The sequence below is a fragment of the Molothrus aeneus genome, chromosome 16 (assembly GCF_037042795.1).
Source record: "Molothrus aeneus isolate 106 chromosome 16, BPBGC_Maene_1.0, whole genome shotgun sequence".
Lineage (NCBI taxonomy): Eukaryota > Metazoa > Chordata > Aves > Passeriformes > Icteridae > Molothrus > Molothrus aeneus.
Window position 1 is genome coordinate 9,227,033 of NC_089661.1, and position 27,389 is coordinate 9,254,421.

The 27,389-nt window shown below is 41.5% G+C and overlaps 1 protein-coding gene across 1 annotated transcript; it reads left to right on the plus strand.

Annotated features, from left to right (window-relative positions):
• Positions 1–26,973, plus strand: EEF2K (eukaryotic elongation factor 2 kinase). The gene is made up of 19 exons (XM_066561035.1): positions 1–88; positions 4,434–4,754; positions 6,540–6,590; positions 8,314–8,414; positions 9,974–10,034; positions 10,849–10,886; positions 13,033–13,204; positions 14,333–14,482; positions 15,989–16,121; positions 16,788–16,915; positions 17,303–17,504; positions 17,788–17,840; positions 18,583–18,654; positions 19,435–19,497; positions 20,762–20,896; positions 21,897–22,085; positions 22,455–22,579; positions 23,150–23,328; positions 23,954–26,973. The coding sequence occupies exons 2-19, from the start codon at positions 4,512–4,514 to the stop codon at positions 24,061–24,063; spliced, it is 2,205 nt and encodes a 734-aa protein (XP_066417132.1). The 5' UTR covers positions 1–88; positions 4,434–4,511; the 3' UTR covers positions 24,064–26,973.
• The last annotated feature ends 416 nt before the right edge of the window (positions 26,974–27,389 follow it).

The window sequence follows — 27,389 nt, forward strand, 5'->3', positions numbered from 1 at the left end:
GTGGCAGGGCGGCAGCTGGAGCGCGGTGCGGGTCTTGTGGGATCGCTCCGTACCGGGCTGCACGGCGGATCCGGGCTCTCCTAAGCCGGTAGGTGCCGTCGCGGTGCGGGGCCTGGCCCGGCGGCGGTGGGGAGCTGCCTCAGCGCCGCCCGCGGCGGGAAGGGCGTTTTTAATTGCGGAAAATGACGATCACTGGGGTGGTCAGAGCCTGCGAAAGGCCGGCGGGCAAGCTTCTGCACGGGCCCAAAAATAACCTTATTTGTGGCATTAGGTAGCAGTGCTGCGCTCACACCTGAAGGTTGGCGTTTCGTCCATTTATGTTTCCACGACAGTGCGCATAATTTGGTGCTTAGGCTGTTGAAAAGTGCCGGGTGCTGTCTGTGACCGTGGAACAGCTGCTGTGTGCGGGGCTGAGTCCGCCCTGACAGCTTGGGACGGCTCCAGGACGGTTCGTGTTCGGAGAATTCTTCAAATACCTCAATGCGCATAAAGCATGGAGTTAATTAACAACGTGGGGAACTGAGCAAATGCCTACAAAAAGTCAGCGATAGCTAATTGTGCAGAGTATTTAAAGCCAGTTGAAATGACAGATCTATTAATGGCAATGGAAGGATATTTTAAAGTTGTCTTGGAAGTTCCTTTTGTGTCCTTTTCAACCCCCGTGTTTTGGATGCTCTTACCGTAGTGTTTATTTGCTGTTTGGCAGCAGGGTGGATTTCACTGGGAAGGGCTGTTCTTGTGCCTCACTCACCGCCTGCAGCTCTGAAAGCCATTGGTGTGTTTGAAGCCGTGCTGTGCTTCCTTGCGCAGGGTTTTGTCTCAAATGCTTCGTATTCTGAGCTGGTGCAGTTGAACTCACCCCTTTGCTTCATGAATTTTGCATTGTTGCTCTCTAACGCTCAGACTAATAAAATAATTATCCCAGCTATGCTTGCAGGCAAACTGAATGGGATTTGTGCCATGGTGTTTGCAGTAGTGATATGCTGGAAGGGACCTGTGTTAAAGGCTTCTCATTAGAAATCTGTCTTTGGTAAGACAAGGTTTTCAAAGATACACCTCAACTCGCTGTCTATCTGGATTTTTTTTATCTTGTTTTTTTATCACAGCCCTTACCTGGACTCACTAAACCTGTTTTCTTGCAGTGTGTGGTGCAGATGAGAACAGACATTTACTTTGCAGGGGTCAGTTGGGTATTTGGAAAGGACATAGTTCTGCAATATGCTACAGACATTAACATAGCTAGTGGGGTTGTTCTGGACAAGTTTATGTAGCTTTGGGTCTGTATCTCATAAAGGTGATAATACTTTTTAAGGTGCATAGTCTATATAGTTGCTTAGGTTAAATTTTGAATCTGGACTTTAAAAGAATGTTAATCTGAAAGGTGACTTCTCTCTTTTAAGAAAAAACCAGTTTGTTTCTCCTAAAGGTATCCTGTTAAATGGCTTTAACTGATATGGTATTAAACCAAAAGGGATTTAGTATTATACCAGGGAGAGCCGGGTCATGTTTGCTTTAAGGCTTCTCCACAAGAAAAGCTGGGACTTCTGTTACAGAGCAGTTCCTGCCTGTCCTGTGTTAAGGAGTTGCAGGGGGCTGTGTCTGAGCTGAAACAGTGAATTAGAAGGAAATGGAGATGCTCCAGTTGTCCCCTTTTGCTGACAGTAGTATTTCTATCACTCAGCTCTTTGGGATGAATTAAGGCAGGTTTAGATGCTGAAGCCACTGTAGAACCTTGGCCAAGAGTCTCACTAAACCCAGCAGTGCTTTGTAGCAACAGACACCCACAAGAAACAAGCCATGCTTTAACAGCCCTGTGATGTGAATTTTCCCTGCTGTTTATCTGTGTTCCCATATTTGCATGTTGTCCTTGCCACTCACCTGCCCCTCCTGGCCGTGTGGTGCTTGGTTAGAAAGGCAAGAGAAGGAAAAATACTTGAAACAGGCATTGGAAAAACAAAAATAAATACAGAGTAGAGCAGATTAAGAACTGTATTTTAAATTATCTGCATTTTGAATCATATAGTACAAGGTTGATAAAAAACAGAATAAATTTTCAAAGTGGGTTGGAGTGGGTAGTTAAAATTATAGGTTGTGTGTGATAATGCAGGCTGGCAGGCTTGGTTTAGTGCAGTCTCACTCTCCTTGTTGCTTAGCCTTAGAACACTTCTGTAATGGATATTAAAGATTAAATGATCAAAACACATCAGCAGTAGTAACAGAAATTCCTATAAAGTACAACTTCTGTGCTATAATGCAGAAGCACAGAATATAACTCTTGGGATGAAGCTCAGGCTTTTTATAAAGCTTTTTGTCAAGCAAACTGTGAGGTTTAGAGCAGTGTTTGTATAGTTCAAAATGTGGTTATTGAATTCTGTTCTAAATAGCATTTTATGTGAGTATGATTATTGGTACATACACTCCCAAAGTAAACATCACAAGTACTTTACAAGAACTATGGTTCCAAGAAAAACCAAGAGACTTTCATAAACACCATTAGCTTTAAATAGAAATTGATTTGTGTGGTGATATTTCATTCACACAAGTCACAGAAACAAAATGTTTGCTGTCACTGCCGCACAAACCCTCATTGCTGCTGCTTCTCAAACTGTCCTGAGCCCCATGGATCGGCTGATGTGTGTGACAGCAGGAGCAGAAGGGAGTGCAGGACAGCACGGGGGGGTAATGGGGCTGTCCAGTGCTCTGGCATGTCCTGCATTAGTCACGTCCTTGGGGCATTGTGTGACAGCTGCTGGCTGCTTGTGACAGGCTGTGGGGGTTCTCCAGCACTCAGTGCACGCTGGTGAGATGATCACAGTAAAAACGGCAGTGGCAGCTGAGGACACCTTCATTTTTCCAGGTGTGTGTGCAGTGACACCTTCCAGGTGTGTGTGCAGTGACACCTTCCCCCCTGCCAGGTGTGTGTGCAGTGACACCTTCCCCTGCCAGGTGTGTGTGTGCAGTGACACCTTCCAGCTGTGTGTGCAGTGACACCTTCCCCCCTGCCAGGTGTGTGTGTGCAGTGACACCTTCCCCCCTGCCAGGTGTGTGTGTGCAGTGACACCTTCCCCTGCCAGGTGTGTGTGCAGTGACACCTTCCAGATGTGTATGCAGTGACACCTTCCCCTGCCAGGTGTGTGTGTGCAGTGACACCTTCCAGATGTGTATGCAGTGACACCTTCCCCTGCCAGGTGTGTGTGTGCAGTGACACCTTCCCCCCTGCCAGGTGTGTGTGTGCAGTGACACCTTCCCCTGCCAGGTGTGTGCTACTGCCCCTTCCCAGAAGTGACAGCTCCCCGTGGTCTTTGCTGGAGGAGCGGGTGGGCCCTCCAGAGCTGCTGCAGTGCAGAGTGAGGTGAGCTGAGCTGAGCTGGCTGAGACCTCCTCCAGCAGGGGTGTTCCAGAGCAGCTGCTGCCTCGTGGAGTGCTGGAGTTGCTGTGTTGCTGCCTGAAGTGTGGGAATGCTGTCCCCGTCAGAAGAGCAGTAACCAGCAGGATAATGCTGCTGGTGAAAGCTGCCTCGTGTTAAGGCACTGTTTCTGTGGTGACCACTTTCTCAGTAACTGGGGAGTGAGGTCAGCAGCTATGAATGCTTCTGTAGCAGTGCATTCATCTTCCTGTTTTGTGCAGAAAGAAAACTGAAAATGCAAAGGGCTGAGGAATAACTGTAAAGCAAAACTGAATACCTTTGTGTGTGGTTGTTTTATTCAACTAGCTGTGGGATTTTGCTGGGTGGGTGAAGAACTAAACAATGTGACACTTAGAAGTGTCTGTTTTAAATTAAATCCCGTTGCTCAGCCAGCATCAGGGCCAAATTTTGAGTATTCTCACTAATCCTCTATTTTGTACATGCCAGTATTTCCAGAGTATCTGTGTAAACTTCCACCTCTTCCAAGGGCTTTAGTCGTTCCTCCACCTCATTTTTCTGCAGTGTGCCACACTTTCAGCAACCTGTGGCCCATTGGCTGTATGTAAGCTAAAAGCCATCTTAAGTCTTGTGTATTGTGGAAAATTTTTCTGTGTTGTTCTTACAATACTCTCTAATTCATTTGACTGATAATTTGTACAGAATATGCTTGAGAAGACTTGTCCTGAAAAGATTTGAAAATTTGTCTGTGGTAGTTGAGGTAAAACTCTCTCAAGTTTCTAAAACCAGTATTGTGAAACTCAGCATTTCATATAAGGAAGAATAAAGACATTTGGAGGAGGAGATTACCAAGCTCCTCTTCTCTGTCCTGTAGCAGTTTAAAACCAGAATGCTGCTTCTCACCAGCTCTAGCAGAGGTGTTCAAAACTACACGTAGGTACTTGAGGATTACTTTTACAGAGCCAGATGCAAATATATTTCTTTTCTGTCAGTGTCATGCTGTGTCATGCAGTGTCAAACATTATTTGTTTTTTTAATAACAACCTTTTCCTTTTCTCCTCTCACCCAGCTTCTCCCCCTGTTTGCATGTGCATTGGAGTAGTGGGTGTTCCAGTCCTGGCAGGAGTTAAACCAGCCTCCTGCAAACATGGCAGACGAGGACCTGATTTTCCGTATGGAAGGGATTGATCATGCCAGACCAACTGCAGTGGACTCTGGGAATTATCTTGATGCTGATAGTGATGATGAAGACAATTATTTTATCTGTCCAATAACTGATGATCCAGTTTCTAACAAGTCTGCCAATACCAAAGTAGACAATTATTACAGCAGCTTAGCAAAAGCTGAGCAGTACAGTTCAAGCTCTTCTCCCAGAAGCTTTAGCTTTAAGGTGAGTATTGGCTCCAGTCTTCATTACTTAGTTGGCATGAGACATTTTCTAACTGCTTCATCTCTTGTAACTAACACTTTTCAATTAAGATACTCATCTGTTTTTTCCAGACCTGCAGTTAATTCCATTAAGCCAATAGTCTGACACTGCCATGGAATTGCTTACTGTCCCTTTCAGTTCAGTGGGGGGATCTTCCTCCACTCAGTCCAGGAGAAAATTCACTGCCATTAGGATCAAACCATTTACAATGCAGTATGTTGACTGGGAGATTCAAAAGAAAATACAATTGGTGTAACAAAAATTGGGGCCTGTCAGAAGATAATTTATTATGAATTTTGCTAATTTGTGATATTTTTAGCTGGACAAATAAAATTGTAAATTATAAAATTATAAGGATAAGTTTTTATGTTATAGCTCCTTCTTAGGGAGCTTTTGACACGTTGACTGTCATGCTGGGGCATGAGGCATCACACTGCCAGTAGCTCCTGACAGTGTGCCCAAGCTGTATCTGACCTTTTTGGGATGAACAGCAGCTACAGCATTGCAGGGAGGTCAGAGGGGCTATAGCTGGTGCTTCCTTGGCAGTGTGTCCTTTTTCACTCAGCTCCCTTCACACAGGTCAGGCCAGGCAATGGAGCCTCAAGTGACACCCACTCTGTAACTTACATATCTAAATAAACAGTTTGTGTTCTGTTGTTTGTGTTTACATGCTAAACTGGCATCATGTCTCTTAGATTTTCCTACATTTAATGTGTTTTATGAACACATTTCTTATTATAGATATTAACATTTATTTAATAGATACTCTAAAATCTTGGTTATGCCTAATGCATGCTTCAATTGTGAAAAAATACTGGGGTTTATTTCAGTCAGGTAACATAGTGAGTAACACATTGAAAGTGAAGCTGGCTTGTCTGCAGGAACATTTTTGCCAAAGCTAGTTAATAGAAACATTAAAAGGTACATAGGCCTAAGGAAGGTGAGGAGCAAAAGCTTAGTATAGAAATGGGACAGATGTTGGTGTATGCTAAACTAAGCAAGTTAAGACTTGGTAGAGAGCTTAGTGTTCATTTGTGTGCACATTTTAACATGTACTAAACACTTGCCTCTGGGTCTGCAGTGCAATTTCTGAGTCATGTGCTCTGAGATAAAACTGATAAGGACTTCAGAAATTGCAATTATTTCCTCCTTCCTAAGCTGTCATTTTGCTTCTGCAGAATGTTTGTACCCATGTTTTGGTCTCTACAATGTCTAGTTTGGAATGGTAGGTTCTATCACAGATAAATTGCTTTGTGTTGAGATGTGGAGCCAGCCACTCTCCATCTCCTGTTTCAGCTGCAGGGCTGGTGATTTCCAGCACAGTGAAGCAGACAGGCAGGGCTGATGGCATCCTAACCCCACAGCCTGGCCTAGCAGAGTCTGCCTGTCTGACCTCAAGGCTGAAGCAAGGCAGTGTGGGCCATTGATAATGAAAGGCAGAGCCAGATAGAGAACTTAGCTCTCTGCTTTAAACCAGACTCAGCAATGTTTCATTAACTAGTTAATAGGCAATACCCTTTTAATAAATAACTTTCTAATTTAAAAAATTACCAACTTACCTCAATAGGTTTCTTCACAGATGTTCTAAGAAGGAACTTAAATTGGGAATATAAATTGAAGAGTGGCTTTTAACTGGAAGTTTTTTGTTTCTTTTTTTTTACTAACAAAGAGAACCAGTACTCTTTGTCAATCATTTGTCTTATCACATGTATTTTCCTACTTTCATGTCTCTCATGGATCCTTTAGAATGACACACAACATCGTTCTAAGCATGGCTCTGTGGTTGACCATGGTCGGGTAGGTTCAAAAGAAAATGTCAACACCATATCTAATGGATGCATTATGATTTTTTTTGTTTGGTTTTGTTGTTTTTTTTTTCCTTTTATGGACTTTTTTTTATTCATTATTTTATTGTTTGGGAGGAATGATTGCCTCAGCCCATAAGAGTCATCAAGTCCAAACTAGAAGAGGTACCTGTTAAATGGAATAATACCCATCCTGTGTTCTCTACCCTGAAATTTCACTGTGTGGCAGCCATATGCCTCCAGCAGGAGAAAAATTGCACTGTTAGCACCATTTCCATGAAATCCAACTAGTGTTTGTTTGACAATTAGGATATGGCTTTTGTACAAAGCACCTCAAATGATCAAGCACAAGTAATTAACTTATTTAAATTATCATCTAACATGAGCACAAATCACCTTTTGGAGAGGGAATCTACCCAAGGACGATTTGATACAGCTGATCAACCAAGAAGTTCTTGTTGCTGTCTCTCCTTATTTCTCTCATAGGTATTTAAGTATGCAAATTCTCAGGTCCATATGAGCTGTCATTGCATGACCTGAGGCAACTTCATTTTCTTAGGAAACATGTAGAAAATCTTTCTCAACAAGTCCTTTAAAGTCATTTTCTTTAATGTAGTATTGTTTTCATTTTGTGTCATTATTGTCAGGGGAGTATTTAAATTGTTTGCAAGGTATGCATGGTTAAATCTGAAATTCCAAATAAAAACGAACATTTAAAGCTTAGCTGCTTCAAAAACTTCCTTGATGCCATTGCTGACACAAATTTTAAGTGTATTTTTTGTATAAAAAAGGACTGATTTTAATTCCTGAAGATAAAAAATAATCACAACATTTTAAAAGTTACTGTTTTTGCAAACTTGGAGTTCAGTCAGAGAGGCAGTAATAATATCTCAGAGCTCAATACTTCTTTATTGGCAGGGTGCAGAGTGCTTTTTCTCCTGCTCACTTTGCAGAAGGCATTTGGCACATCACAGGATCATATCTCCAGTTTTCTTGGAAATACACAATGTAAGAGAGGGAGAACAAAATGTTAAGAGTAAAGCATCCAAATTGACTGGTAGAGAGAGACTGTTTGTACTCCAGAAAACTGCTTTGATATTTTACTCTTGACTTGGTGAACATTGAAATAGCTACTTGTCTGGAATCGTTATAATAATCAATTTTTACAACATTCTAATTTCTTCTTTCTCATACTGAGCACAGTCTGGGACCCTGGGGTTCACAGAACTTCTTACTTTATCCATATTGGTTTTATTTTCAATGGACTTTTTTGTACTTACTCTTATGCATGCAAAACCAGCATATGCTGCTACATATGAAAAGCTAAAAATCAAAACAGAAAAGGTGGATTAATATCATCTGGGTGTGCCTTACTGCTATTTGCAGAGCATGTTAGAGATATCTGCAAATTACCACAGGTTTTGTAAATTGTATCTGGTATATACTGTGCCAGGTTCTGTTCTCAGTAACTTCAAAGGGTGCAAGTTGAACTGAAATCTATGCTTTATATATCTGAGCTGGGTTTCATTATAATTGAAATTATTAAAATGTCAGAGTTGTCTTTGGTACTACTTGGTCCCTGCTCTGAGCAGTGCTTTGGGGGCTTGGGTAATTGCACATCTCCATAGCATTGGGATCCTGATGGGCTCTAGAAAGTGCTGGTTTTGTGAGCTGCTGCTGATTATAAATAAAGTGCCAATCTATAACTTCTTCAGGAAACCTGGAAGCATGCTATTGAGAAAGCCAAGCACATGCCTGATCCCTGGGCAGAATTTCATCTGGAGGACGTTGAGACAGAGCATGCCACTCGTTACAGGTCTGTGGCTCTTCTGCCTTGCATGCTGATACTCAGTAGGACTGCTGGTTTGTGCAAGGGCTGAGTTTGTAAATATCTGGCTGAAGAAATTTCATGGTGCCCAAAGTGAGTGGGTCTTAACTCAATCTTTACATATTCCTCAACCAGGAATATGTAAATACTGCACATCATCAAAAATAAACATTTCAGCAAACCATTGTCACACTTTCTCTTCCACCTAAGCAGTATCTAGGACTTCCACTGTGTAGAGAGGAAACAAGGCTGAAAAGTATTTTCTGGTTGATTTGTGAATGCCATAAATGTAATCTAATAAGGTGATTAGTCCCAAGAGGAAGCATAGTTAGTTTAAATAGTTTGGGGAAGAAAGCAACATAACCCTCCACAACTTTCCTAAAAATAGCAGTTTCAATTCTGCTGCTCCATGCAGTATTGTTGCATGTGGCAGGAATTTAAATCCTTATAAAGCCCAGAATAGCTCAGTGTGGTCTACGTGCTAAAAGGGAGTTTGGCCCTGAAACTGGTTTCAGTGCTTTAACATGAGCTTTGCCAAAATATTTCCTCTACAGACACGGGTTTCTGGGAGGAAGGGTTAGGGGTTAGAGGCCAGTTAATCACCACTTAGCATCAGTGTTTGGGGAGGCCTCCCTTCCAACCCCATACCAGTCATGCAGTGCTGCTCTTCCCATAGCCTACATCTGTCCATGGTCAGCCACACAGTCCTGAAATAGTTTGCATATTTTTTAAAATACAAATAAGTGATAATTTTAGTTTTGGGCTACTCAATATCCTGTTAAAAAGAGATGCCTCTGATACTCTTGTTTTTACCTCTTTATTTGCTGCAAACTGGGGTGGTACATAATGTATAAGTGAGAATACAGGGAGTCTGCATGCATGAATTCCTCTGTGCAGGTTGGGGGAACCAGGCTGGAAACAATCATGTGTTGATGACTCAGCTGCTGTGGTTCCCAGTTTGGCTTTCACTGTGTTGGGAGTTCAGGGGGTGGGGAGAAGCCACAGTTGTACTCTTTGTATTATCACAGGGTTGTGCAGGGACTCGCTCCTCCCTCAGTGCAGTGTTGGGCAGTTCCTGGCCCCACTGTGTCTCACAGCTGGTGCTGCTCACATTCTTCACAGCCCCAAGGCAAATATCCAGCCAGAACCAGGCTTATGCAAGGACAGGTTTGGGACAGACAACCTGTCCAGTGTGCAGAGCTTGGTGAGGCCCTTCCTGCCCCCAGTGTGCTGCCCAGGCATCACAGAGGAGGTTTAACTTCAAAGCAGATGAAGCCTGATCTGTAGTGTTACAGAAGTTCAGATTCTGCTTCAGAGTCTGCTCATTGACAGGAGGGTTCAGTGTCTCTTCAAAGAGCTAAATGTGTTTCTCCTTGCCTGCCCAAAATGAGGAGGGCCAGAGTGTAGTGGGAAGACTGGAAGCTTTTGTGTGGGAGTGGCAGCAGCACTTTCTAGGGTCAGGTACAGATAAGGAAGGATAGGTGCTGGAAATGGGAGGATTTGGGTTCCCTTTGCATTCTTCTGAGATGCATCTCCTGATTTTGCAGGTACAATGCTGTTACTGGGGACTGGGTTGAAGATGAAGTCCTTATCAAGATGGCTTCTCAAGTAAGATCACACTGTCCTTCATGTTTGCTAACAGCAAGTGTGTCATTTTCTTTCTGTTCCTGAATAGTGGCAGCAAGATGTTTTCCTTATAGAAATTCTGAAGTCTCGGTGTAATTCTTTTCACCAACCTCTTTTGCTTTGTATCCTTCTCTCCAGAATAGAGTAGAAAATGGAGTCAGACCTTCCCTGTCAGCAACATGAGACATTTGTTCCATTCCCAGTGATTTCCCTTCCATGTCACCCCTCCCATTTCCTTCTGGCATAATTTCCCTGCCTGGCAGTAGTCCTCCTATTTTGTGTGCTTTCAAATAATTTCTGTTGTTAGAATGAAAACTAACTGGATTTTCTGTATGTGAGGGCACTGTCCTTTCCCAGTTAAGTCCTGGGGTTGGTTGTGTGTTGGGGTGTCCTTGCTCTGTGCTGCTGGCTATCTGGCATCTGGGGAGATGATGCTCTCTTTGGCACATCCTATACTGAAGCCTAAGTGCAGAGAGCATGAAGTCTGTGAAGCTTCTGTAGGCAGTCACACAGAGCTGACCCCCAGCTAGGGAGAGAATTTAAATAGTTTATTTAAAAGACATACCATTTCTTCTCCATGGGATATGGGGAGGGGGAGTTCATCCAAATGCCTTTTCCCCAGATACCCACACTACCAGTGGATTTTCACTTTTCCTTGAGGAAATTTCTATAGACCCTGTTTGAAAACTGCTTTCTGCATGGTATAAAGGGGAAGTCATGGTTGTGTCTCTTACTGGTTAGAAATGAACTTCGTGGAAATGGCAATGCTGGGTTTTTGTTTTCTTCTTTTCTCCAGCCTTTCGGCCGTGGAGCAATGCGAGAGTGTTTCAGAACGTGAGTATCTGCCCACTTCATCTCTGTGGGCCTCCTTGCAGTATTTTTTTCTGTGGTGACTGGAATTTCACTCAGATATATTGGAAATTGTGTAAAGCTCGACTCCTTTCTAAAAGGCTTTGCTGAGAGGTTTATCCCTGTTTGTGTGACTCCACCTGCAGGGAGTGGGGTTCAGAAAGGAGAATGTCCTCTGAGTGTTGTACTTCAACCATCCCTGGGAGGCAAAATATTCATGAAAGTATAGTAACAGCCACTTAATTTCTGTGTCCCTTGTGTGCTAAAATATCTTAAAATTTGATATGAGCTCATAGGTGTGTGCAGCCTGGAGACCAACTTGAGGCCTGTAGCTAGGCACAGAAAAGAGAAAGAATATCTGGTTGGTGCAGTCTCAACTGGAAAAGCCTCCACTGGTGAAGAAGGTTATCCTCCTAGAGTTTGCTTTGCATCAGATATACCAGAATAATGTTCTGAGTAAGGCAGAACTTGAACACTAACAGCTGTGCTTCCCAGAAAGATAAAGTGTGGGGGAAGACTGAGGAGGAACTTTTCCTTCCTTGGAGAGTGTTATCAAATGTTATTGTGGGGATCAGCATCCAGCTATAAATTGGTGTGTGCTAAGAGATTACCCCACCCCTTTCAAGCTCTGGAAATAAATGTTTCCTGGAAAATGTCAGGGAGTGTGTGTTTAAAATCATTCCCCCTTCTTCCCACATGTGGAATCCAGAGAAACTGCACTTCATGTGTGGTTTCAGCTCTAGAAAGACACTCCTGAAAGATGGAAATACAATGTTTTGAACTTGAGCAAAAAGGAAGAAAAGTAACCCCATACTGCTCCAGTTTGGCATTGGCACTTCAGTATCAGTTCATGCAGGTGGTTCTGTTCCTGCAAAGACAGCTGGATACAGTGGTGGATGAAGCCTAGGAAATAACAAATCTCAGCTGCTGACATTGCTTTTAGTTGTTGTTACTTACCAAAGTCCCCATTACACAATATTTTGAGTAATGCCGTAAATAGAAATTTGTTAGCAGTTTTGCCTTAACCTCTGGTACTAAAAAAGCATAACTTGAATGTCAGCTTTCTACTGTTGGGTTTCCCATATGTGTCAGTGGTACAGGGATATTTCCCATCTGGAGCTCTCTCCTAGATTTTTGTAACTCTGCAAGTTTTTAGACAACTGCCCATGGCCCAATGAACCACCGTGAGAATATTGACTTTAGAAAAACATGAGCTGGCTTGTTTTATGCAGAGGAGTGTGTTCCTTGAAGAACTGGCAAGATTTGGGATCTGGCTGAAATTCCTACCTCCTTTCCTTGTTCATTCTTTCCAAGGCCTCTGTTGCTGTGACTGTGTGCCCATCCCTACAGGAGGACAGGCAGCATGAATTTGCTTTGCCTGTAGAGTGTCCCCTGTACCAAGACCTCTGCACCAAGTTCTTGGCAGGGAGAGGAAGAAGAGCGAGGGGGAAGGGTTGAGTGTTTGAGGGCTGCTACTAATTAAAGCACCTGCCTAATGCATTTGTTGGCAGCCAGCAGATCCTTTCTTATCAAAGTTTTCCTGTGCTACACACTACCACACCCCCTGCCTCAGCCCCCCTGCTTTGGAGGGATCTGTGGGTTAAAGATTTGCACATCAACAAAAGGGAAAAGCTGCATCATGACAACTGTCAGGTGCAGTTTTCCTTTTGGGAGTATGTGGGTTACTGAGCAGTCACTGCTGTGTGTGGAGAAGCAGCAGATTGCTTTTATCCCAGGAGAGGTTTCTCAGTTCATGTTTGAAAGGCCACTCCCTGTTAATTTCTGCAGAAAATAATTGTTGACATTAGAACAGGTTATTGACAAGGCACCAGCCCTTCATACTCCAGGTTTGAGAGGAACAGGAAGGGAAAGGAATTGAGAAAAGGAGAAAGTTCAGAGCACAAGTAGCTGCAGCTAAACCAAACAGTTTGGCACATCCCAGCCATTCCATGGGATGTTTCATTTTCCCTTGTCCCTTTCCTGTGCTTCACATTTCAGGTGAAATACCTGGTAAATGCCTGAGGGTAATGCTCATCTTGGAGCCTGGCTCTGTCCATGCAGGCAAGGAAATAGGAAAGATTGAATTAAAATCCTTGGGTTTCCTTTCACCAACGATTGATTTATCTTTCAGAAAAAAGCTGTCCAACTTCTTACACACTCAGAACTGGAAAGGTGCCTATAATTATGTTGCCAAGCAATACATAGAGAGTGTGAGCAGGGATGTTTATTTTGAGGATGTCCGACTGCAGATGGAAGCCAAACTCTGGGGAGAAGAGTACAACCGGCACAAGCCACCGAAACAGGTGCATTCAAAGATCTTGCTAAGCAAAAATGCAGTATTGTTCTTCTGTTGGGTTGGTTTTCAGACATAATTTAGAGGGAATTATTTGTTCACATTCCATCACATTTAAATGCTTGGATAGATTCTTTTGCCCTTCTATGTTTTCTGTTAAATGATAGCTGATTTTGAATGGAGTAAATACAGAAATTGCTTTATATTTCCAAGACTAGGGGCTGTGTGTTTGTGAATGTCTGACTGTCCTTAGCTGTTGACTGAAAACCAAAATAAAATGATGCTTGTATTGCTCTCTTTGATGTGTGCCCAGCTGCTTTTGTGATAACCAGAGATGTCACAGAATTTTTTGCCAGCAGCAGTCTCAGCAAGCACTTAGCTGTTAGTGCTCCAGGAGGGTGGATGCTTAAATCTTCTACACCTGCCCAAACATGTAACTAGCAATGATTTTTGAAAAGAGCTGGAAACCTGCTGGAAGCCTTAGCAATTTTAATGGCCAAAATTAGTGATTTTGATATGGGGGATATTTGCTTTGCCTCCCCTCTGAGGGTTAGTTAATGACTACCTGGCTCCTAACAGCAAGGTGAGGTCTACAGTGAAGCACACAGAGAGAAATCTACAAATCTAGAAGTTTTAAATGCCATGTTGGAGAAAATATATAAATGGAGTGAGAGTTGTGATGATTTCTGCTTTGGGAATGTGTGTGAGACAGAGGGAGAAGGTGAGGCAGGATACAGAGATACCTGAACAGTAGATACCCTCAGCCCTTCTCTGAAAATGCATTTCTTTGAGTTGTGCAGTAGTGACTGTATGTTTTACTCTCTGGGTGCAAACTCTTTGCAGAGTACTCTTAAGGTACCCACAAGATAAAATAGAAAGCCAGCACTTGTTAAGAATTTTTTCAGAGGGGTTTGTTGCAGAAGTGAGCTGTTTTGAAGTGACTGCTTTTAATTTATGGAATTCCTCCAATAACTTGTGAAGCACATGACTCTTCCCCCACCCCCTTGTTAAACAGAAGGATCTTTGCAATTGTTCAGTTTCTTGCATTGGGAAAGTTTTCCCAGCTGGAGGATTCACACACACTTTGATCTGAGGACAGTATGCTGTTAGTCACTGTTTATCTTCTTTCCCTCCCCAGGTGGATATAGTGCAGACCTGTATTATTGAAATGAAGAACAGGCCTGGAAAGCCTCTTTTTCATCTGGAACATTACATTGAGGGCAAATACATCAAATACAACTCAAATTCTGGATTTGTGCGAGACGATAACATTCGTCTGACTCCACAAGTGAGGCTTTGTTTAATGCTTTGCATGGAAACTGCTGCAGAGAATTTCTGGGCTCTCTCCAGAGGTCTTGCATTACTGCCAAGAAAGGAAACTGCAGGCTCTGCAGTACAATGCCAGATGAATTTCTCTATTTGCAGTTTGTCTGCCCCTTACTTGGGGCCTGCTCTTTCAGGCGCTGAGTGCTTCTTTATTGGATTTCAGTTGATTACAGTTGAGTTGAACAGGGTTAATACTCTTTGGAAACCTTAAGCCCTTTGACTCTAATTATAACTGCAGGCATCAAAATGTTTCAAACTTTCTTCAGATTGAGGCAGTGAAGAGATCTCTCATGTACTATGTAGTGAATTGTCTTTTGGTTCCTCACGTAATACACAAGAGGTGGCTGGTATCCAACTCATGTAAATAAATCTAGTTCATTTCCATATAAAAGTGTCAGTTTTTCTAACTGCAGCCTCTGAATAGCTGAATCTGAGATTGCATATAGAAATACAAGGACAGATTTCAAGCGATTCTTGAATCTTGTAAAATAAATATAAAATATTATTGAAAAATGTAAAGTGGTGAGCATAAAAAAGAGGTATTTTACTGGGCCTTGGGAGTTTTGTTCTTTACATTTTTTCCACTATTTTTAAGGTATTTGTCATGAGGCTTAATGTAAGCAGAGAATTTGTGTTCTGGGCTGTCACTTGTGCACTGAATCAGTGCTGTGCTTTCACGGATTGGGAACAAAATGTTCCCTGGTATTTGCTGCAGTTAAAATGTTTGTCTATCACCACCAGTCACCTCCCCCAGGCCTGGCAACACTTTTTTGGAGACCTTCCCAGAAGATTCCTAATATCTCAACTTTATTCTAAAGAGAAGGGCTTTTTGTACCTGATTCTTGAAACATGTTTTTTCAAGAGCACCAATGTGCATTTCATTATCTGATACACAAATGTAGGCACAGAGCAGTTGCACAGGGGAATCACTCAAAGGGGAAGAAGAATTTGTCTGGATGCTCACATTTATTTATGGGCTCTTTCTCCAAACTGTGGCAGAGCTAATGGTTGTTGGCAGAAGGAAGCAGTGTCCCAGAGATGCAGAGCTTGCAGGTTCACAGGCACAGCCTGAATGTTTATACAGAAGTTATTCTGCACTGGCTTCAGAGCAGAGCCCACTGTTTTTCTCTCTGCCAGCCAGCTCCCCACTACCTAAGGTGAAGACTGTAGTGGAAAACAATCTCTAGTACAAAAATGAGGAATTAAGGAATCTCCTTTCCCCTGCCTGTGCCCACTGCTGCTTTTCACTTTGCCTTTTTTATCCTCTCTGCAAGTTGGAGCAGGTTGGAGAGACAGGACACTACATGCTTTTGGTCTCTTGCTGCTTTCATCATGATATTTATACCAGTTATATTTCACTGATAGGGTTATCAGACTTCTCTTCCCATTTTTAACAGGGAAATTTGTGTTGCTGTTTCCAGTAGATGAAGGGAGAGTGTTCTCAGACATCTTCTGTGGTTTTTTCCAGGCCTTCAGTCACTTCACCTTTGAGCGCTCAGGACACCAGCTCATTGTTGTTGATATCCAGGGAGTTGGAGATCTTTACACAGACCCTCAGATCCATACAGAGAGTGGTACAGATTTTGGAGATGGCAACCTAGGTAAAAATCAATCATTCTGTTTCACTAAAGGGTGCTTCTCTTTTCTTCCTAGCTCTTCCCAGTAGCCACTGCACTGGGTGAGCTGACACATTCCTGTTTCCCTTGCAAACAGCTGGGGAAGTCCTGTTGTGAGGAATCCTGTACAGGTCAGCTGTCATAAAAGGGCAATCTTAAAATGAGAGCTGATTGTGGCCCATGTCTCCTGGCCTACTCCTAAACAAGTAATGTAATTAAGTAGTTTTTACATTGTGAGAACAATAATCATGGCCTTTCGTTTCCTTGCCACATGGCAGGAGTGGATACAGCTGAATGCAGACAAATAAGCACCATGTATTTTTGAAGTTCCAAGTGTCTACATATGAAGTTGTTCATAGGACACTGCAAGTTTTGTAAGCAGGATCAAATTTAGACACACTTCTCAGTCTTTTGTTGTATCTTGTTCATACATAGCTTTCCACGATTTTTCTCAGTACTTTCACTCTCTCATGGAGAGAGAGTAAAAAGCTCTTACAGGTGTTGAAATGGAAGTGGGTTAGGCTGTGTGCTACAAAGCATTTTCTCTCTCTTGGCTTTTTAGGAAAAGCTTTGAGACTTCCAGCTTTTAATAAGTAAATTGTAATATAATATTAGAGTAAACCCTTTCTTAACTTTTTTTTTATGCTTTAGGTGTTCGAGGTATGGCCTTGTTCTTTCATTCTCATTTCTGCAACAACATCTGCAAAAGCATGGGGCTTGCACCATTTGATCTTTCATCCAAAGAGAAAGATGCCTTGGATTATAATAAAAAATTGCTTGTAAGTGTTTGATGAAAAAGTTTAATTAACAGGGAACCTTGAAATCAGTGTATATTTGGGACCAAGTAGATCTTAGAATGCTGAAATAATTTATAAATTTTGGATCTCACAAACCTGATTTGATGCTTGTTGCAAACTGATCTCAGTTTCAGTGTATTTTGATGGCAGTGGGACTTGATGTAACACTTGGAATGAAACTCAGTCCTAAATAAGTAAAAATGTCAGGCTTTGATATTTTGCTGCAGTGTAGAACTTTTCAAAGCAAATGCTTCTGGATACCCGTGTATATTTATAGAGGACTGCTAATAAACATTCACACTGGCTTGTAGAGCATGCTTAGAGTCCACAGAAGGATTATTGACAGGACTTTCTCGTTGATTTCCCAAGGAGTCTGCTCAAACAATTCTCCGTGGCACGGAGGAGAAGTGCGGCAGCAGCCGGGTGCGGACGGTGTCCGGGAGCCGCCCCCCCCTGCTCTTCCGCCTGTCGGAAACCTCCGGGGATGAGAGCATGAGTGATGTGGCATTTGACTCCCTGCCCTGCTCTCCCTCCTCTGCAACCCCTCACAGCCACAAGGTGGACGTGCTTAGTGAGTGAGCCTCTCATACATCACCTCTGGGGGGTTCCTGAACATTGGACTTGTCTTGTTTTGGTTTTGTCTTACTTTGTTTTTAAGCTCAACAGCATTGATTTAGTCCAGAACAGTTTGTAGTGCTCCTCTTTAAGCAGAAGTGAAACTGAACATACTTCTATGTAGATAATTAATGCACAGATGCTTCTGTGAAAAAAACAGCAATAAAATTATGATATCTAGAGCTTTTTCCTCAAGCATGTTATCCTTATAATAACAGCAAGTATTTTTTGTCTCCTAGATTGGCCTGTGTTCAGTGAAGTAGATAACTTCGATCAGCTTGACAACAAAAGGGTGAGTGTCTTTCCAACAGAAAATGAGGCTGCAGTTGCCTAATAAAATGTATCTTTATAAAACTCCCCAAAGGTTTTGTTCAGTAGAAGCACATAAAGGTACTCTGCCTATTTCTCTTGTTGCAGATCATATTACCTCTGTGCACTTGCTGTTTCTAGTACAGGAAGAATATTTTATCTTAATATTTTAGTATTTATTATTTTGCCACCAGAAATTTATTTGCATCTGCTGTATTTTAATGGATACTTAAAGCATGTGCCTGTTCCCCTGCCTGCATATTGTGTCTTGGGTGCTTGTCCCAGCTGCTGTGGTATTAAAGCTAAAGAATCCCTGTGGCTTAGGTCTCTGCAAATACTGGTACCAGGGATGTTAGAGAACCTTGCCTGAGGAGGTGCAGGAAGTTTGCAATGGGCATTTTCCAGTGCTGGGCCTTAGTGCCAGGGGCTGTCAGTTACTGGTTTATCACTGAAGCTGAAAACTATATTTAGTGGATTCTTGATTTGATAAAATATGAAAGTCCTTGATTTGTTTTAATGTATGTAAGGGAGAAGACAATCTTAGATCACTTTATTTATCATTAAGTCCTGCTCCTTCTGACAGAGGTAGAAGGAGTATTTTCATCCAGTACAACCATCCAGTATTTTTCATTTAAAGAGCAAACTGTTTGCCCTGTGAGAAATGTCTAGCTGAGGTCCTTACCAAGTGTGTAATGCTAATGCTGTTCTGTACTTGACTTCTGTAGGATTTTGAAAATGGTGGAGACAGTGGATATCCCAGTGAAAAGAGAAGTGAGACAGAAGATCTGGATCATAGGGTAAGAACCTGTCTGTTCATACTTAAACTGCTTTTGTAGAAGAATCTTCTTTTTTATCCTTTCTTATCTAGATCTGATCCTGATCTAGACTTTGAAAACAGAGGAAACAAAGAAATTCCTCCACATTGCAAAATTACTTATTCATATTGGGAATGACACTCTTACAGGAAAAAGATGATTTGTAATGAGTAGCTTAATTTCAAATATCGTATTTGATTAGATGTTGTTATGTGGGTTTTTAAAGTATTACATATTGCATTTGGGATGTGTAACCATCTTCTTGTCATGTGGAATCCATGAATATGATCTACTTTCAGACCAATTTACCTTCTCTACTTTGTATGGCTTGAAATATTACAGAACTTAATGTTGTTGTCAGGTAATAATATGGAACTTTAGAATTCCTAGGGGTTACTTGCTTACTCCTCTAAAATTTTTAAATAAATGTTTTTTGACCTGGAGATCTTAAGATATTTAATTAGAAGACAGGAAAGAGAATACTGCTTCTAGAGATACCTTGTCACCTCCTTTGGCAAGGTATTTGTCATGGCATCTCCAGCTTATGGGATTAAAGCCCACGTGTGCCAAGTTCTTTATCATTTTGGTATGAGTCTTAATACATTGTGATATCACTGAAAGAAATGGATCCAGTGGAAACAGTTTTGGTCTTCATTAATTCACTGTCACTATTAATTCTGGAAGGTAGGAATAGTCTAGAGGCATATCTGGCACACGTCAGTTGCTGCAAAATGAATGATGCAAATCTCTACATCAACGTAGGGCCATTCAAACAACAACCGGAGGCAGGAGTCTGATGAAGACAGTTTGGGAAGCTCTGCAAGGGTAAATAAAGCAGAAATGTTCACAGACTGAGTTTGCTGCTCTGCTTGTCCTTTGTTCCACTCATCTGCCACCTAACCATATCACTAAACCAGATGTTGGTTTCCCTTCCTTTTCAGCTACAGAAAATATTTATTAATATCAACTTACCACTCTGTTATTTCCTTTTATATTTTGTCTTTGTTTTCTTGTGAAAGAAGTACTGTGAAACAAATTGTCACCTCTGTCATAAATTAGTGATTATGTGTGGGTTTCTCACTTTCAAAAAAAAATTACAGTTCTGTGAATTTATTTTCTACCCAGCTAAATTATATTTCCTTTCTACACTTTACTTTTGGAATTCTATCCTGTATGTAGTTGTTCTGTAGTTGAAATCATATCCTGTATGATTTCTTAAAAACACACAGTATGTGAAACAGATACACAGAGAAGAGAGCTGCTGTCACCTAACTGAGTTAGGAAAGAACAGACCTTGTATGCTTTTAGAAAGTATAACTTCTGTGCTAATTGGTCTTGGGTATTAGCTAAAACAAATAACTACTGTGAAAGGAAAGAAAAAACAGCTTTGACAAGAATTAATAATTTATTTAGATACGATTTTCAGAATTTCCTTTTAATTATTATATATTCCTGTTTCAGAAAACTGAAACAGCTTTAACAGACTGAAGTTCTGTGCCAGCAGCCTTTCCTGTTGTATTTGCTCTGTGTACCTGCAAAGACATTAATTGTGATAGGATTATTTTCAGCTACTGTTTCCCACCGACCCATTATGTTCAAAAATTTCATCATTTATGTTGCTCCTCCTGAGAAATGCCAGTGCATGTATCTGCCTGTAGTCTTCTGCATGGTTACATATCATTTTTCTAGAGTTCTAGAATGCAACCTGCATTTAAAGTATTGGGAACTGAAATTCTGGGCAGAAAAGTATGGGTTTCTTTTTTTTTTTTTGTGCATGGGTAACTTCAGTGCTTGCAGTGTGACTATTCAGTTGCTTATTGTGTAAGTAACTTCTTCTGATTCAGAACGTTGAAATGATTCTTCAAAGTGATGATGTTCGGATTAGAAATAGAGGGGCTTACTCCATTTCTTTAATGAAGAGTAATAACCAATTATTCAGCTACTAACATGACTTTTGAAAGCTGTGTTTTAAAATACACTATTTACTACTGGGTAACAATATTAATAGAGGCTTTGATTCCTTGATGGTAATCTATATGAATGGGAATTTTAATTTTGAATATAAATAATTGTGTATTTTGTATTTCAGGTCAGTGTGGAGAAGTGGAATCTTTACAATTCTTCCAGAGTCCACATCCACAGACCATCCTGTGTTGCCCAAGAAATTCAGAGGCTCAATGCACTAGAACTTGAAAAGAAAATTGGGAAGTCAGTCCTTGGAAAGGTAGGATGGGTCTGCTGATACTGTTTTATCCAACAAGGAACATCTTGTATTTATTACTTATATAGAGGTGTTGCCCTGCTTGCATTTATTTGTGCAGTTGAAAACAACACCTCTATACCTTTCTGTCACCTACCCATGTTGTATAAGGGACATCTGAGTTCAGGAACCCATGAATTCCATTTGCTTTTGGCCTTGCAGCTTCTGGGCTCCTTTGGGAAGAGCCCTGCTGTTGTTAATCTGCATTTCCAGAGGTGTCACACAGGGAGGATGCAGTGGGATGGGTGGCTGTGCCTGACCCACATACCTTGCACACAGGCAAAGCCGAACTCCTGAAAACTGGGAGCATGGACTGACTGACTCTCTTACTCCAGGCCATTCCAGATAATGAAATGTGAATTAAGGGGTTTTGTATGGCCTTAAGCCCCCTCCTAAAACATGATGTAAATCTTACTGAATATCCAGGGAGCCTTAGGTGTTCTCAAACCTTTTGATGTGGGAAGAAACCTGTTTTTCACAGAATATTTTAGGTTGGAAAAGACCTCTTATATCATCAAGTCCAGCCTCTGACCAATGACCACCTTGTCAACCAGACCATAACATTAAGTGCCATGTCCAGTTGTTTCTTGAACACCTTCTGGAACTCGGATTCCACCGCTTCCCTGGGCAGTCCATTCCAATGTTTAACAGCCCTTCCCATGAAGAAATCTTCTTGTTGTCCAACCTGAACCTCCCCTGGTACAGGTTGAGGCTATGTCCTCTCAACCTGTCACCAGCTGCTTGGGAGAAGTTGCTGATCCCCATCTTGCTAGAGCCTCCTTTCAGATAATTGTAGAGAGTGCTAAGGTTTCCCCTGAGCCTCCTCTTACCCCAGGACTTAGCTCTGAGACCTGGTAAAGTACGAACAGAGGGCTTTTGAAGGATCAGATCCCTACCTGGTGCTGTGTCAGATTTGAAGCATCAGATCCCTCATGCTGTGTCTCTCCTGTGCAATTGTGTGCAGGTGCACCTGGCCATGGTTCGCTACCATGAAGGCGGGCGCTTCTGTGAGAAGGACCAGGAATGGGATCGGGAGTCAGCCCTGTTCCACCTGGAGCATGCTGCAGACTGTGGGGAGCTGGAAGCCATCGTTGGGTTGGGCCTCATGTGCTCTCAGCTGCCACATCACATTCTGTCTGAGGTCATTCTCGAGGTATGGAAGGTGCCAAAAAGCAGAATTGTGGTCCATTGTAAAAATCTCATAAGAATAGCAGGAAATGGAGATGGAACGAAAACTGTAGTTAGGTGTTCTGTAGCCTCTTCAGAGAAAATAGATTACTTTGTAATTAAGGATTTGGACAAAGCAGCAAAAAAATGTTGCCTCTTTCTGGTTTTGCCAGCAAATTCCTGCATGCCTTTGGGAAGCTTTTGAAGCCACCTTTACTGTTCAGCTGCTTTGTTTCTTGTGGCTGTGCCAATTTCTCAGACATACTAAATACTTGCTGACTTTGAGAAACTGCATTTAATAGTAAAGGGATGGTTTCAGAAGCATGCATTTTAAAGGTTTTGTTTTCTTTACTAGGATACAAAGGAGAACAGAAATAAAGGATTTAATTACTTGCTGAGAGCAGCAGAAGCTGGAGACCGGCCTTCCATGATTGTGGTAGCAAGAGCATATGATACAGGTGTAAATCTTGGTGCAGACAGGTACTGTGCATGGTTGAGTAGATTAACTTGGTGTTACTTCACTGAGGCAAGGCTGGGGCAATGATTTTTCTGCATTTGTATTTTAGCATGTCTTTGTTATTTATGTGAGTTTTCATTTTGCACAATAGTGATACTCTTTAAATTTCCCACTGTCAAATAACATTAAACTTCTAATTGAACTTCACTAAGAATTCTCAGTGTGTAAAATAACTGATTTTAAAGTATTTATGAAACAAGACTCTGCAACTTGAGGTTTTTTTCTAAGTTGGTGCTCTCACAAATGTAAATGCCAAAACCATACAACTGATAATGAAGCTCAGACTCTGGAGTTCAGGAAAACACTTCAGTCTGATACTTTCTCCTGTAATTCCTGCATAAAGTGACCCCAGCCTCATTTTGCTGTGGCGACCTAATGTTGTAGTGCAGTTAGTGAGTCTCCATGAGAACATCTGCTTTCTTGGAGAGCATTAACGCTCTGAAAAGCCAGTACAAAATGGGATGCTGAATCTCCAATGCAAAGTACATTTGTTTCCTAAGGGAACCATCCTCAGAAATTATTTTTGACTTCAGGGCCCAGGATTGGAAGGAGGCACTTCACTGGTACAACGCTGCGCTGAACATGACCGACTACGATGAGGGAGGTGAATATGATGGCACTCAGGATGAGCCCCGGTACCTGCTCCTGGCCAGGGAGGCAGAGATGTTAATGATGGGAGGGTTCAACCTGGATAAGGATCCACAGAGATCAGGTGAGGCCTCGTTTCTGTTATCTGTAGTCTTGCTTTTCCTTCCCTTCTCCCCCAGCATGCACCCCAAAAATAGATTTCTTGCTTCAGGTGTCAAAAAACATAGAGAGTGTCAATACCTTCAGATTTAATGGTGCTGGGTGTAACAAGGATGGATGTAACAGTGGAAGAAGAGATCTTGGCAGAGACAAGGCGGTGCCAGGTCCAATCTTGAGCACACTGAGTCACTGCCATGCAACCTTCACTCCCTCTGAGGTTGCTCTTCTGGGTCACTCCCCTGAGCTGCAGGTTGCTGCTTGTAGTTTGAGCTACACCCATGATTCCCAGGCCCTACACAACAGTCTCTTAGTTGCTGTGTAACCTGTAGGAGTCCTGGGGGGCTCCTCCAGGCTGGTCCTGTTTGCAGTCCTTTCAGATCCATTGGGGAGCCACCAGCAGCCAGTTGTATAATTTGAAGAGCAGAGGCCAGGTTCCCAGCTGGTGTAACTCTGACACTGTTAAAACACACCCATACACATCCAGCCCTGCAGTCTGACCTCCATTTCTCCCTTTGTCCTTTATTTGCTTCAGGCTAAAGCCATATTCTTTCTTTACTCTGTCAACATAACTGATGCTGTTTCCTCTCTAGGTGAGCTTTACACAGAAGCAGCAGAAGCAGCCATGGAAGCCATGAAGGGCAGACTGGCAAATCAGTACTACCAGAAAGCAGAAGAGGCTTGGGCAATGATGGAAGAATGACACTGAAATTAAGCAGTTCTTGTGTATAAATTTGTTATAGACTTGCTGCATTTGCAGCTACAAAGATGTATTTTTATGTGATGTTACCAGGTTGGTTTTTTTTTCATATTTTAGTTTTATAATTTTTTTTGAGGGTAGAAATCTAAATGTAAGTAGTATGTAGGGTGCCATAGCATACTTCTGTTTGTGTTTTAAAGCTGTAATACACACACACTTGAACCTTTTATACTTTTTTACTGTTAGAACTGAGGGGCCTAGTTTTTTTGACAAAAGAAAACGAGGCCTTATTGTTTAGGTTTTACATGTCCTGTTTTTTACACAGCAAATGATCAGTGTGTTTACATTTTTCTTCTCCTCCCCACATACAGAAAAACATTTTCCTAAATTCTCAGCATTTCTTGATCATTTTTGGTGTATCTCACCAAATTTGCACATGAACGTAAATTTTCAGTTTACAGATGCACTACTGATGCTAATAAGTAGTCCCATTCTATTTGCTGACATTATTGGACACTTATTCTCAAATGAATTTCAGATGGAATCCTTAGTTTGGGGAAGGGTAGGGAAGATGATTCAGATTGGTAGTGAGGATAGTCAGGGTAGAATGTTTTATTCATTACCACTATTGCATTAGAAATTTGTTCATCTTCCTGATGAGGTGAGGCATCCAGCTACCTCTCTCATTTTCACATTTTACACCATATATAATTTTATTTGTATAAAAGTCTACTGATCTTGTATTTGTCCAATAATGTACATTAGCAAGATTTGTAATATATGGGTAATTTGAAGTTAGTTTTACAGTGGCATCTCAAATCTCAGTGAAGCTAGATCATCTCACTTAAAATGAGAACACGTTTTCCACCATTTCAGATGGATGTTTGAAGAGGTTAGGAGATGTTGATTTACCTATTTCTATGTAGAGAAAACAATTTACATGGTTTAAGTATATTTTTAAATGGTATTTTATCTGCAAAAACTATTTAGAGAAGAGTTTTTGGTTAGAAAGGGAAAACAGTATTACCCCAAAACACTTGAATTTGTGTCCTCTTTGCCTAATCCAAATCAGTGAGGGGAGGACACAGACCTGGTGGTGGTTGAATTATCATTGCATAGAGATAAGTTTCTTCAAATCCAGTATTTTATTCCAAAGCTGCTGTGCCATCTGTGTGGATAGTACAGAAGCTGTTCCTGTTCCTTGGTTGTGGTTAACAGTTCTTTTGCAGGAGATTTGAGATGGAAGCTTCTGCCTCCTTGGCCTGGCAGTGTCCTGAGGTGTAAATTGAGGTGCACAAGGGGCAGTCCCTGTGAAGTGCAGAATGACCTGTGATGCTCACCACTGCAGCCAGGCAGGTGTAAAGCTAAGCAGGCCATGAGATGATGCAGAATTGATCAGGATTTCTCTCATGCAGAGCCAAGGAATATTAGTTTCTTGTAAAATGCAGAAGCTGTTCATGGAACAGAAATCAGTTCTTCTTTCCTGTGCAAGTGCCTGTCACTGGAATCAAATTATGCTCCCATTTTCTCTTTTTTTATGGCAAGTGGATCTTGAATTGCTGTTTAGACATTATCCAAGGGTGATGTCAATAACAACTGCCACTGTCTGAAAGAGGTGAACTCCTGGTGGTTGAGAGAGAATTTGAATCCTTTCTAGGAGGGAGGGGAAAGTTACCCTTGGATGTTGTGCTTCTGGCTGGTGCTGTAACCATCAGGCAGCTGGAGCTGTGAGCAGCCTTGCAACACAGGGCAACATCTTTTTGCTGTAGATTGCAGAGGTTGTGGGAAAGCAGTGCCCATGGCCTTTTTGGTTTTCTTTTTGTTTTGAGAGTGAGAGCAAAGCTCTTCACCCATTAATGGAGGAATGTCTCATTTCTAGATCTCAGCTGGTCTTAGGTAGTGAGGTACTAAAATGACCAGATTTTTGGACCTAATATTTTTTTGGTACCTAACATGATGAAATAGAACCAAGGACTGCAATTCAGATGGATGTTTTCAGTGCCTAGCCAAAGTTCTGCTTTAGATGCCTAAAGCCTCTCTGGGATGTGGCATTTTTTGGTATTTCAGTTCATAGCATTAAGGTATCAGCTGTCAATGGAAGGTGAAGCCCCTCACCTCTGTAAACAGTTGAATATTCTGTTTTGGGCAGAACCTATACAGTGTGGGAACTATAAATCAGACAAAAGGATTTGTTCCCTTCATAAGGTGGTGATGCCAAATCTTTGGGATTTTCCTTGAGAAGGAAGCATGTGTGACAACACCACTAACCATGTAGGGAGGAGGTTGAAAGTGTCCAAAATGTGCATGCAAAGGATGTAGAGTGTATTATTGACACTTTTTGGTAGTTTAATTTGCTAAATTCAGTAGTTGCTAAAGTTGCTGACAGCTCTGTGTAGATCTGGTATATAAATGTTCACACAACTCAGTGCAAAATTAATTAATTCTTTGTTTGCAAATACTACTTTTTGGTGATGAAGACTACATTTTATCCTAAGGTATCAGATGATTTAGCCATATAATAAATGGGACTGTCAATAATATGGAAATGGAAATTGTTTACAGAAATATTCACAACTTATTCTGTGACATTTTTTTGAAGGGAAAAACTGTATATTTTAAAGACTTTTGCAATGATATTGCTTTATGCTGTATTTTTAATCTATTCACAATGAATAAATAAAAATCTGTATTTTTTAAAAATGTGAAAATAAATCTTAGGCTCAGCCTGCCAGAACTTACCTGGGTTCAGTGTTTCCAGATGTCAGTGGGAATATTGCTTGGGTAAGGACAGTGAGATGGAAGATTTTGTATGTTAGACCAGCAAATACTGCTTGCCTGCATCACTTAGTCCTCTCATTCACTTTGTCTGGGTTCATTCTGGCTAGTAAATAAAATTGTTCTTTTTGTCACTTTTCTCAGTAGAGTTTTACTCATTGCTTATGGGCATTTGCTGGTTTTCTTTTCTTTATAATTTTTTTTCTTTATAAATTTCTCCTAAATTCAATCCTACTATTGCAAGCTTCCAGAAATCATCTCTGTTGTTTGTATTATTCCATTCCCAATTTCATTCCCTTTCAACAGTCAGAAGTAACTAACTGGGAGGAAATGATTAGATGTGTAACAACAAAATCTGTTTTCCTCCAGAAAACAAAATGGTTGATGTGCTCTCTGATTTGCATTTGATTACACATGTGTCTGTAATTGAGGATAAAATATAAGGACAGGAAGGCTCATTTGCAGGGTGCTACAGGGGCCTCCGTGTGCCTTTAGCATTTGTTTAGTCCTGAGAATGGGCTGGAAATTCCTGGGCTCTGCGATTTGAGGTGGGA

Coding starts and splice junctions, on each gene's coding strand:
- EEF2K (XM_066561035.1), top strand. CDS start 4,512: ATGGCAGACGAGGACCTGATTTTCCGTATGGAAGGGATTGATCATGCC. Junction 17,505..17,787: donor CCACAAGGTGGACGTGCTTA/GTGAGTGAGCCT, acceptor TTTGTCTCCTAG/ATTGGCCTGTGTTCAGTGAA. Junction 19,498..20,761: donor GTTTGGGAAGCTCTGCAAGG/GTAAATAAAGCA, acceptor TTTGTATTTCAG/GTCAGTGTGGAGAAGTGGAA.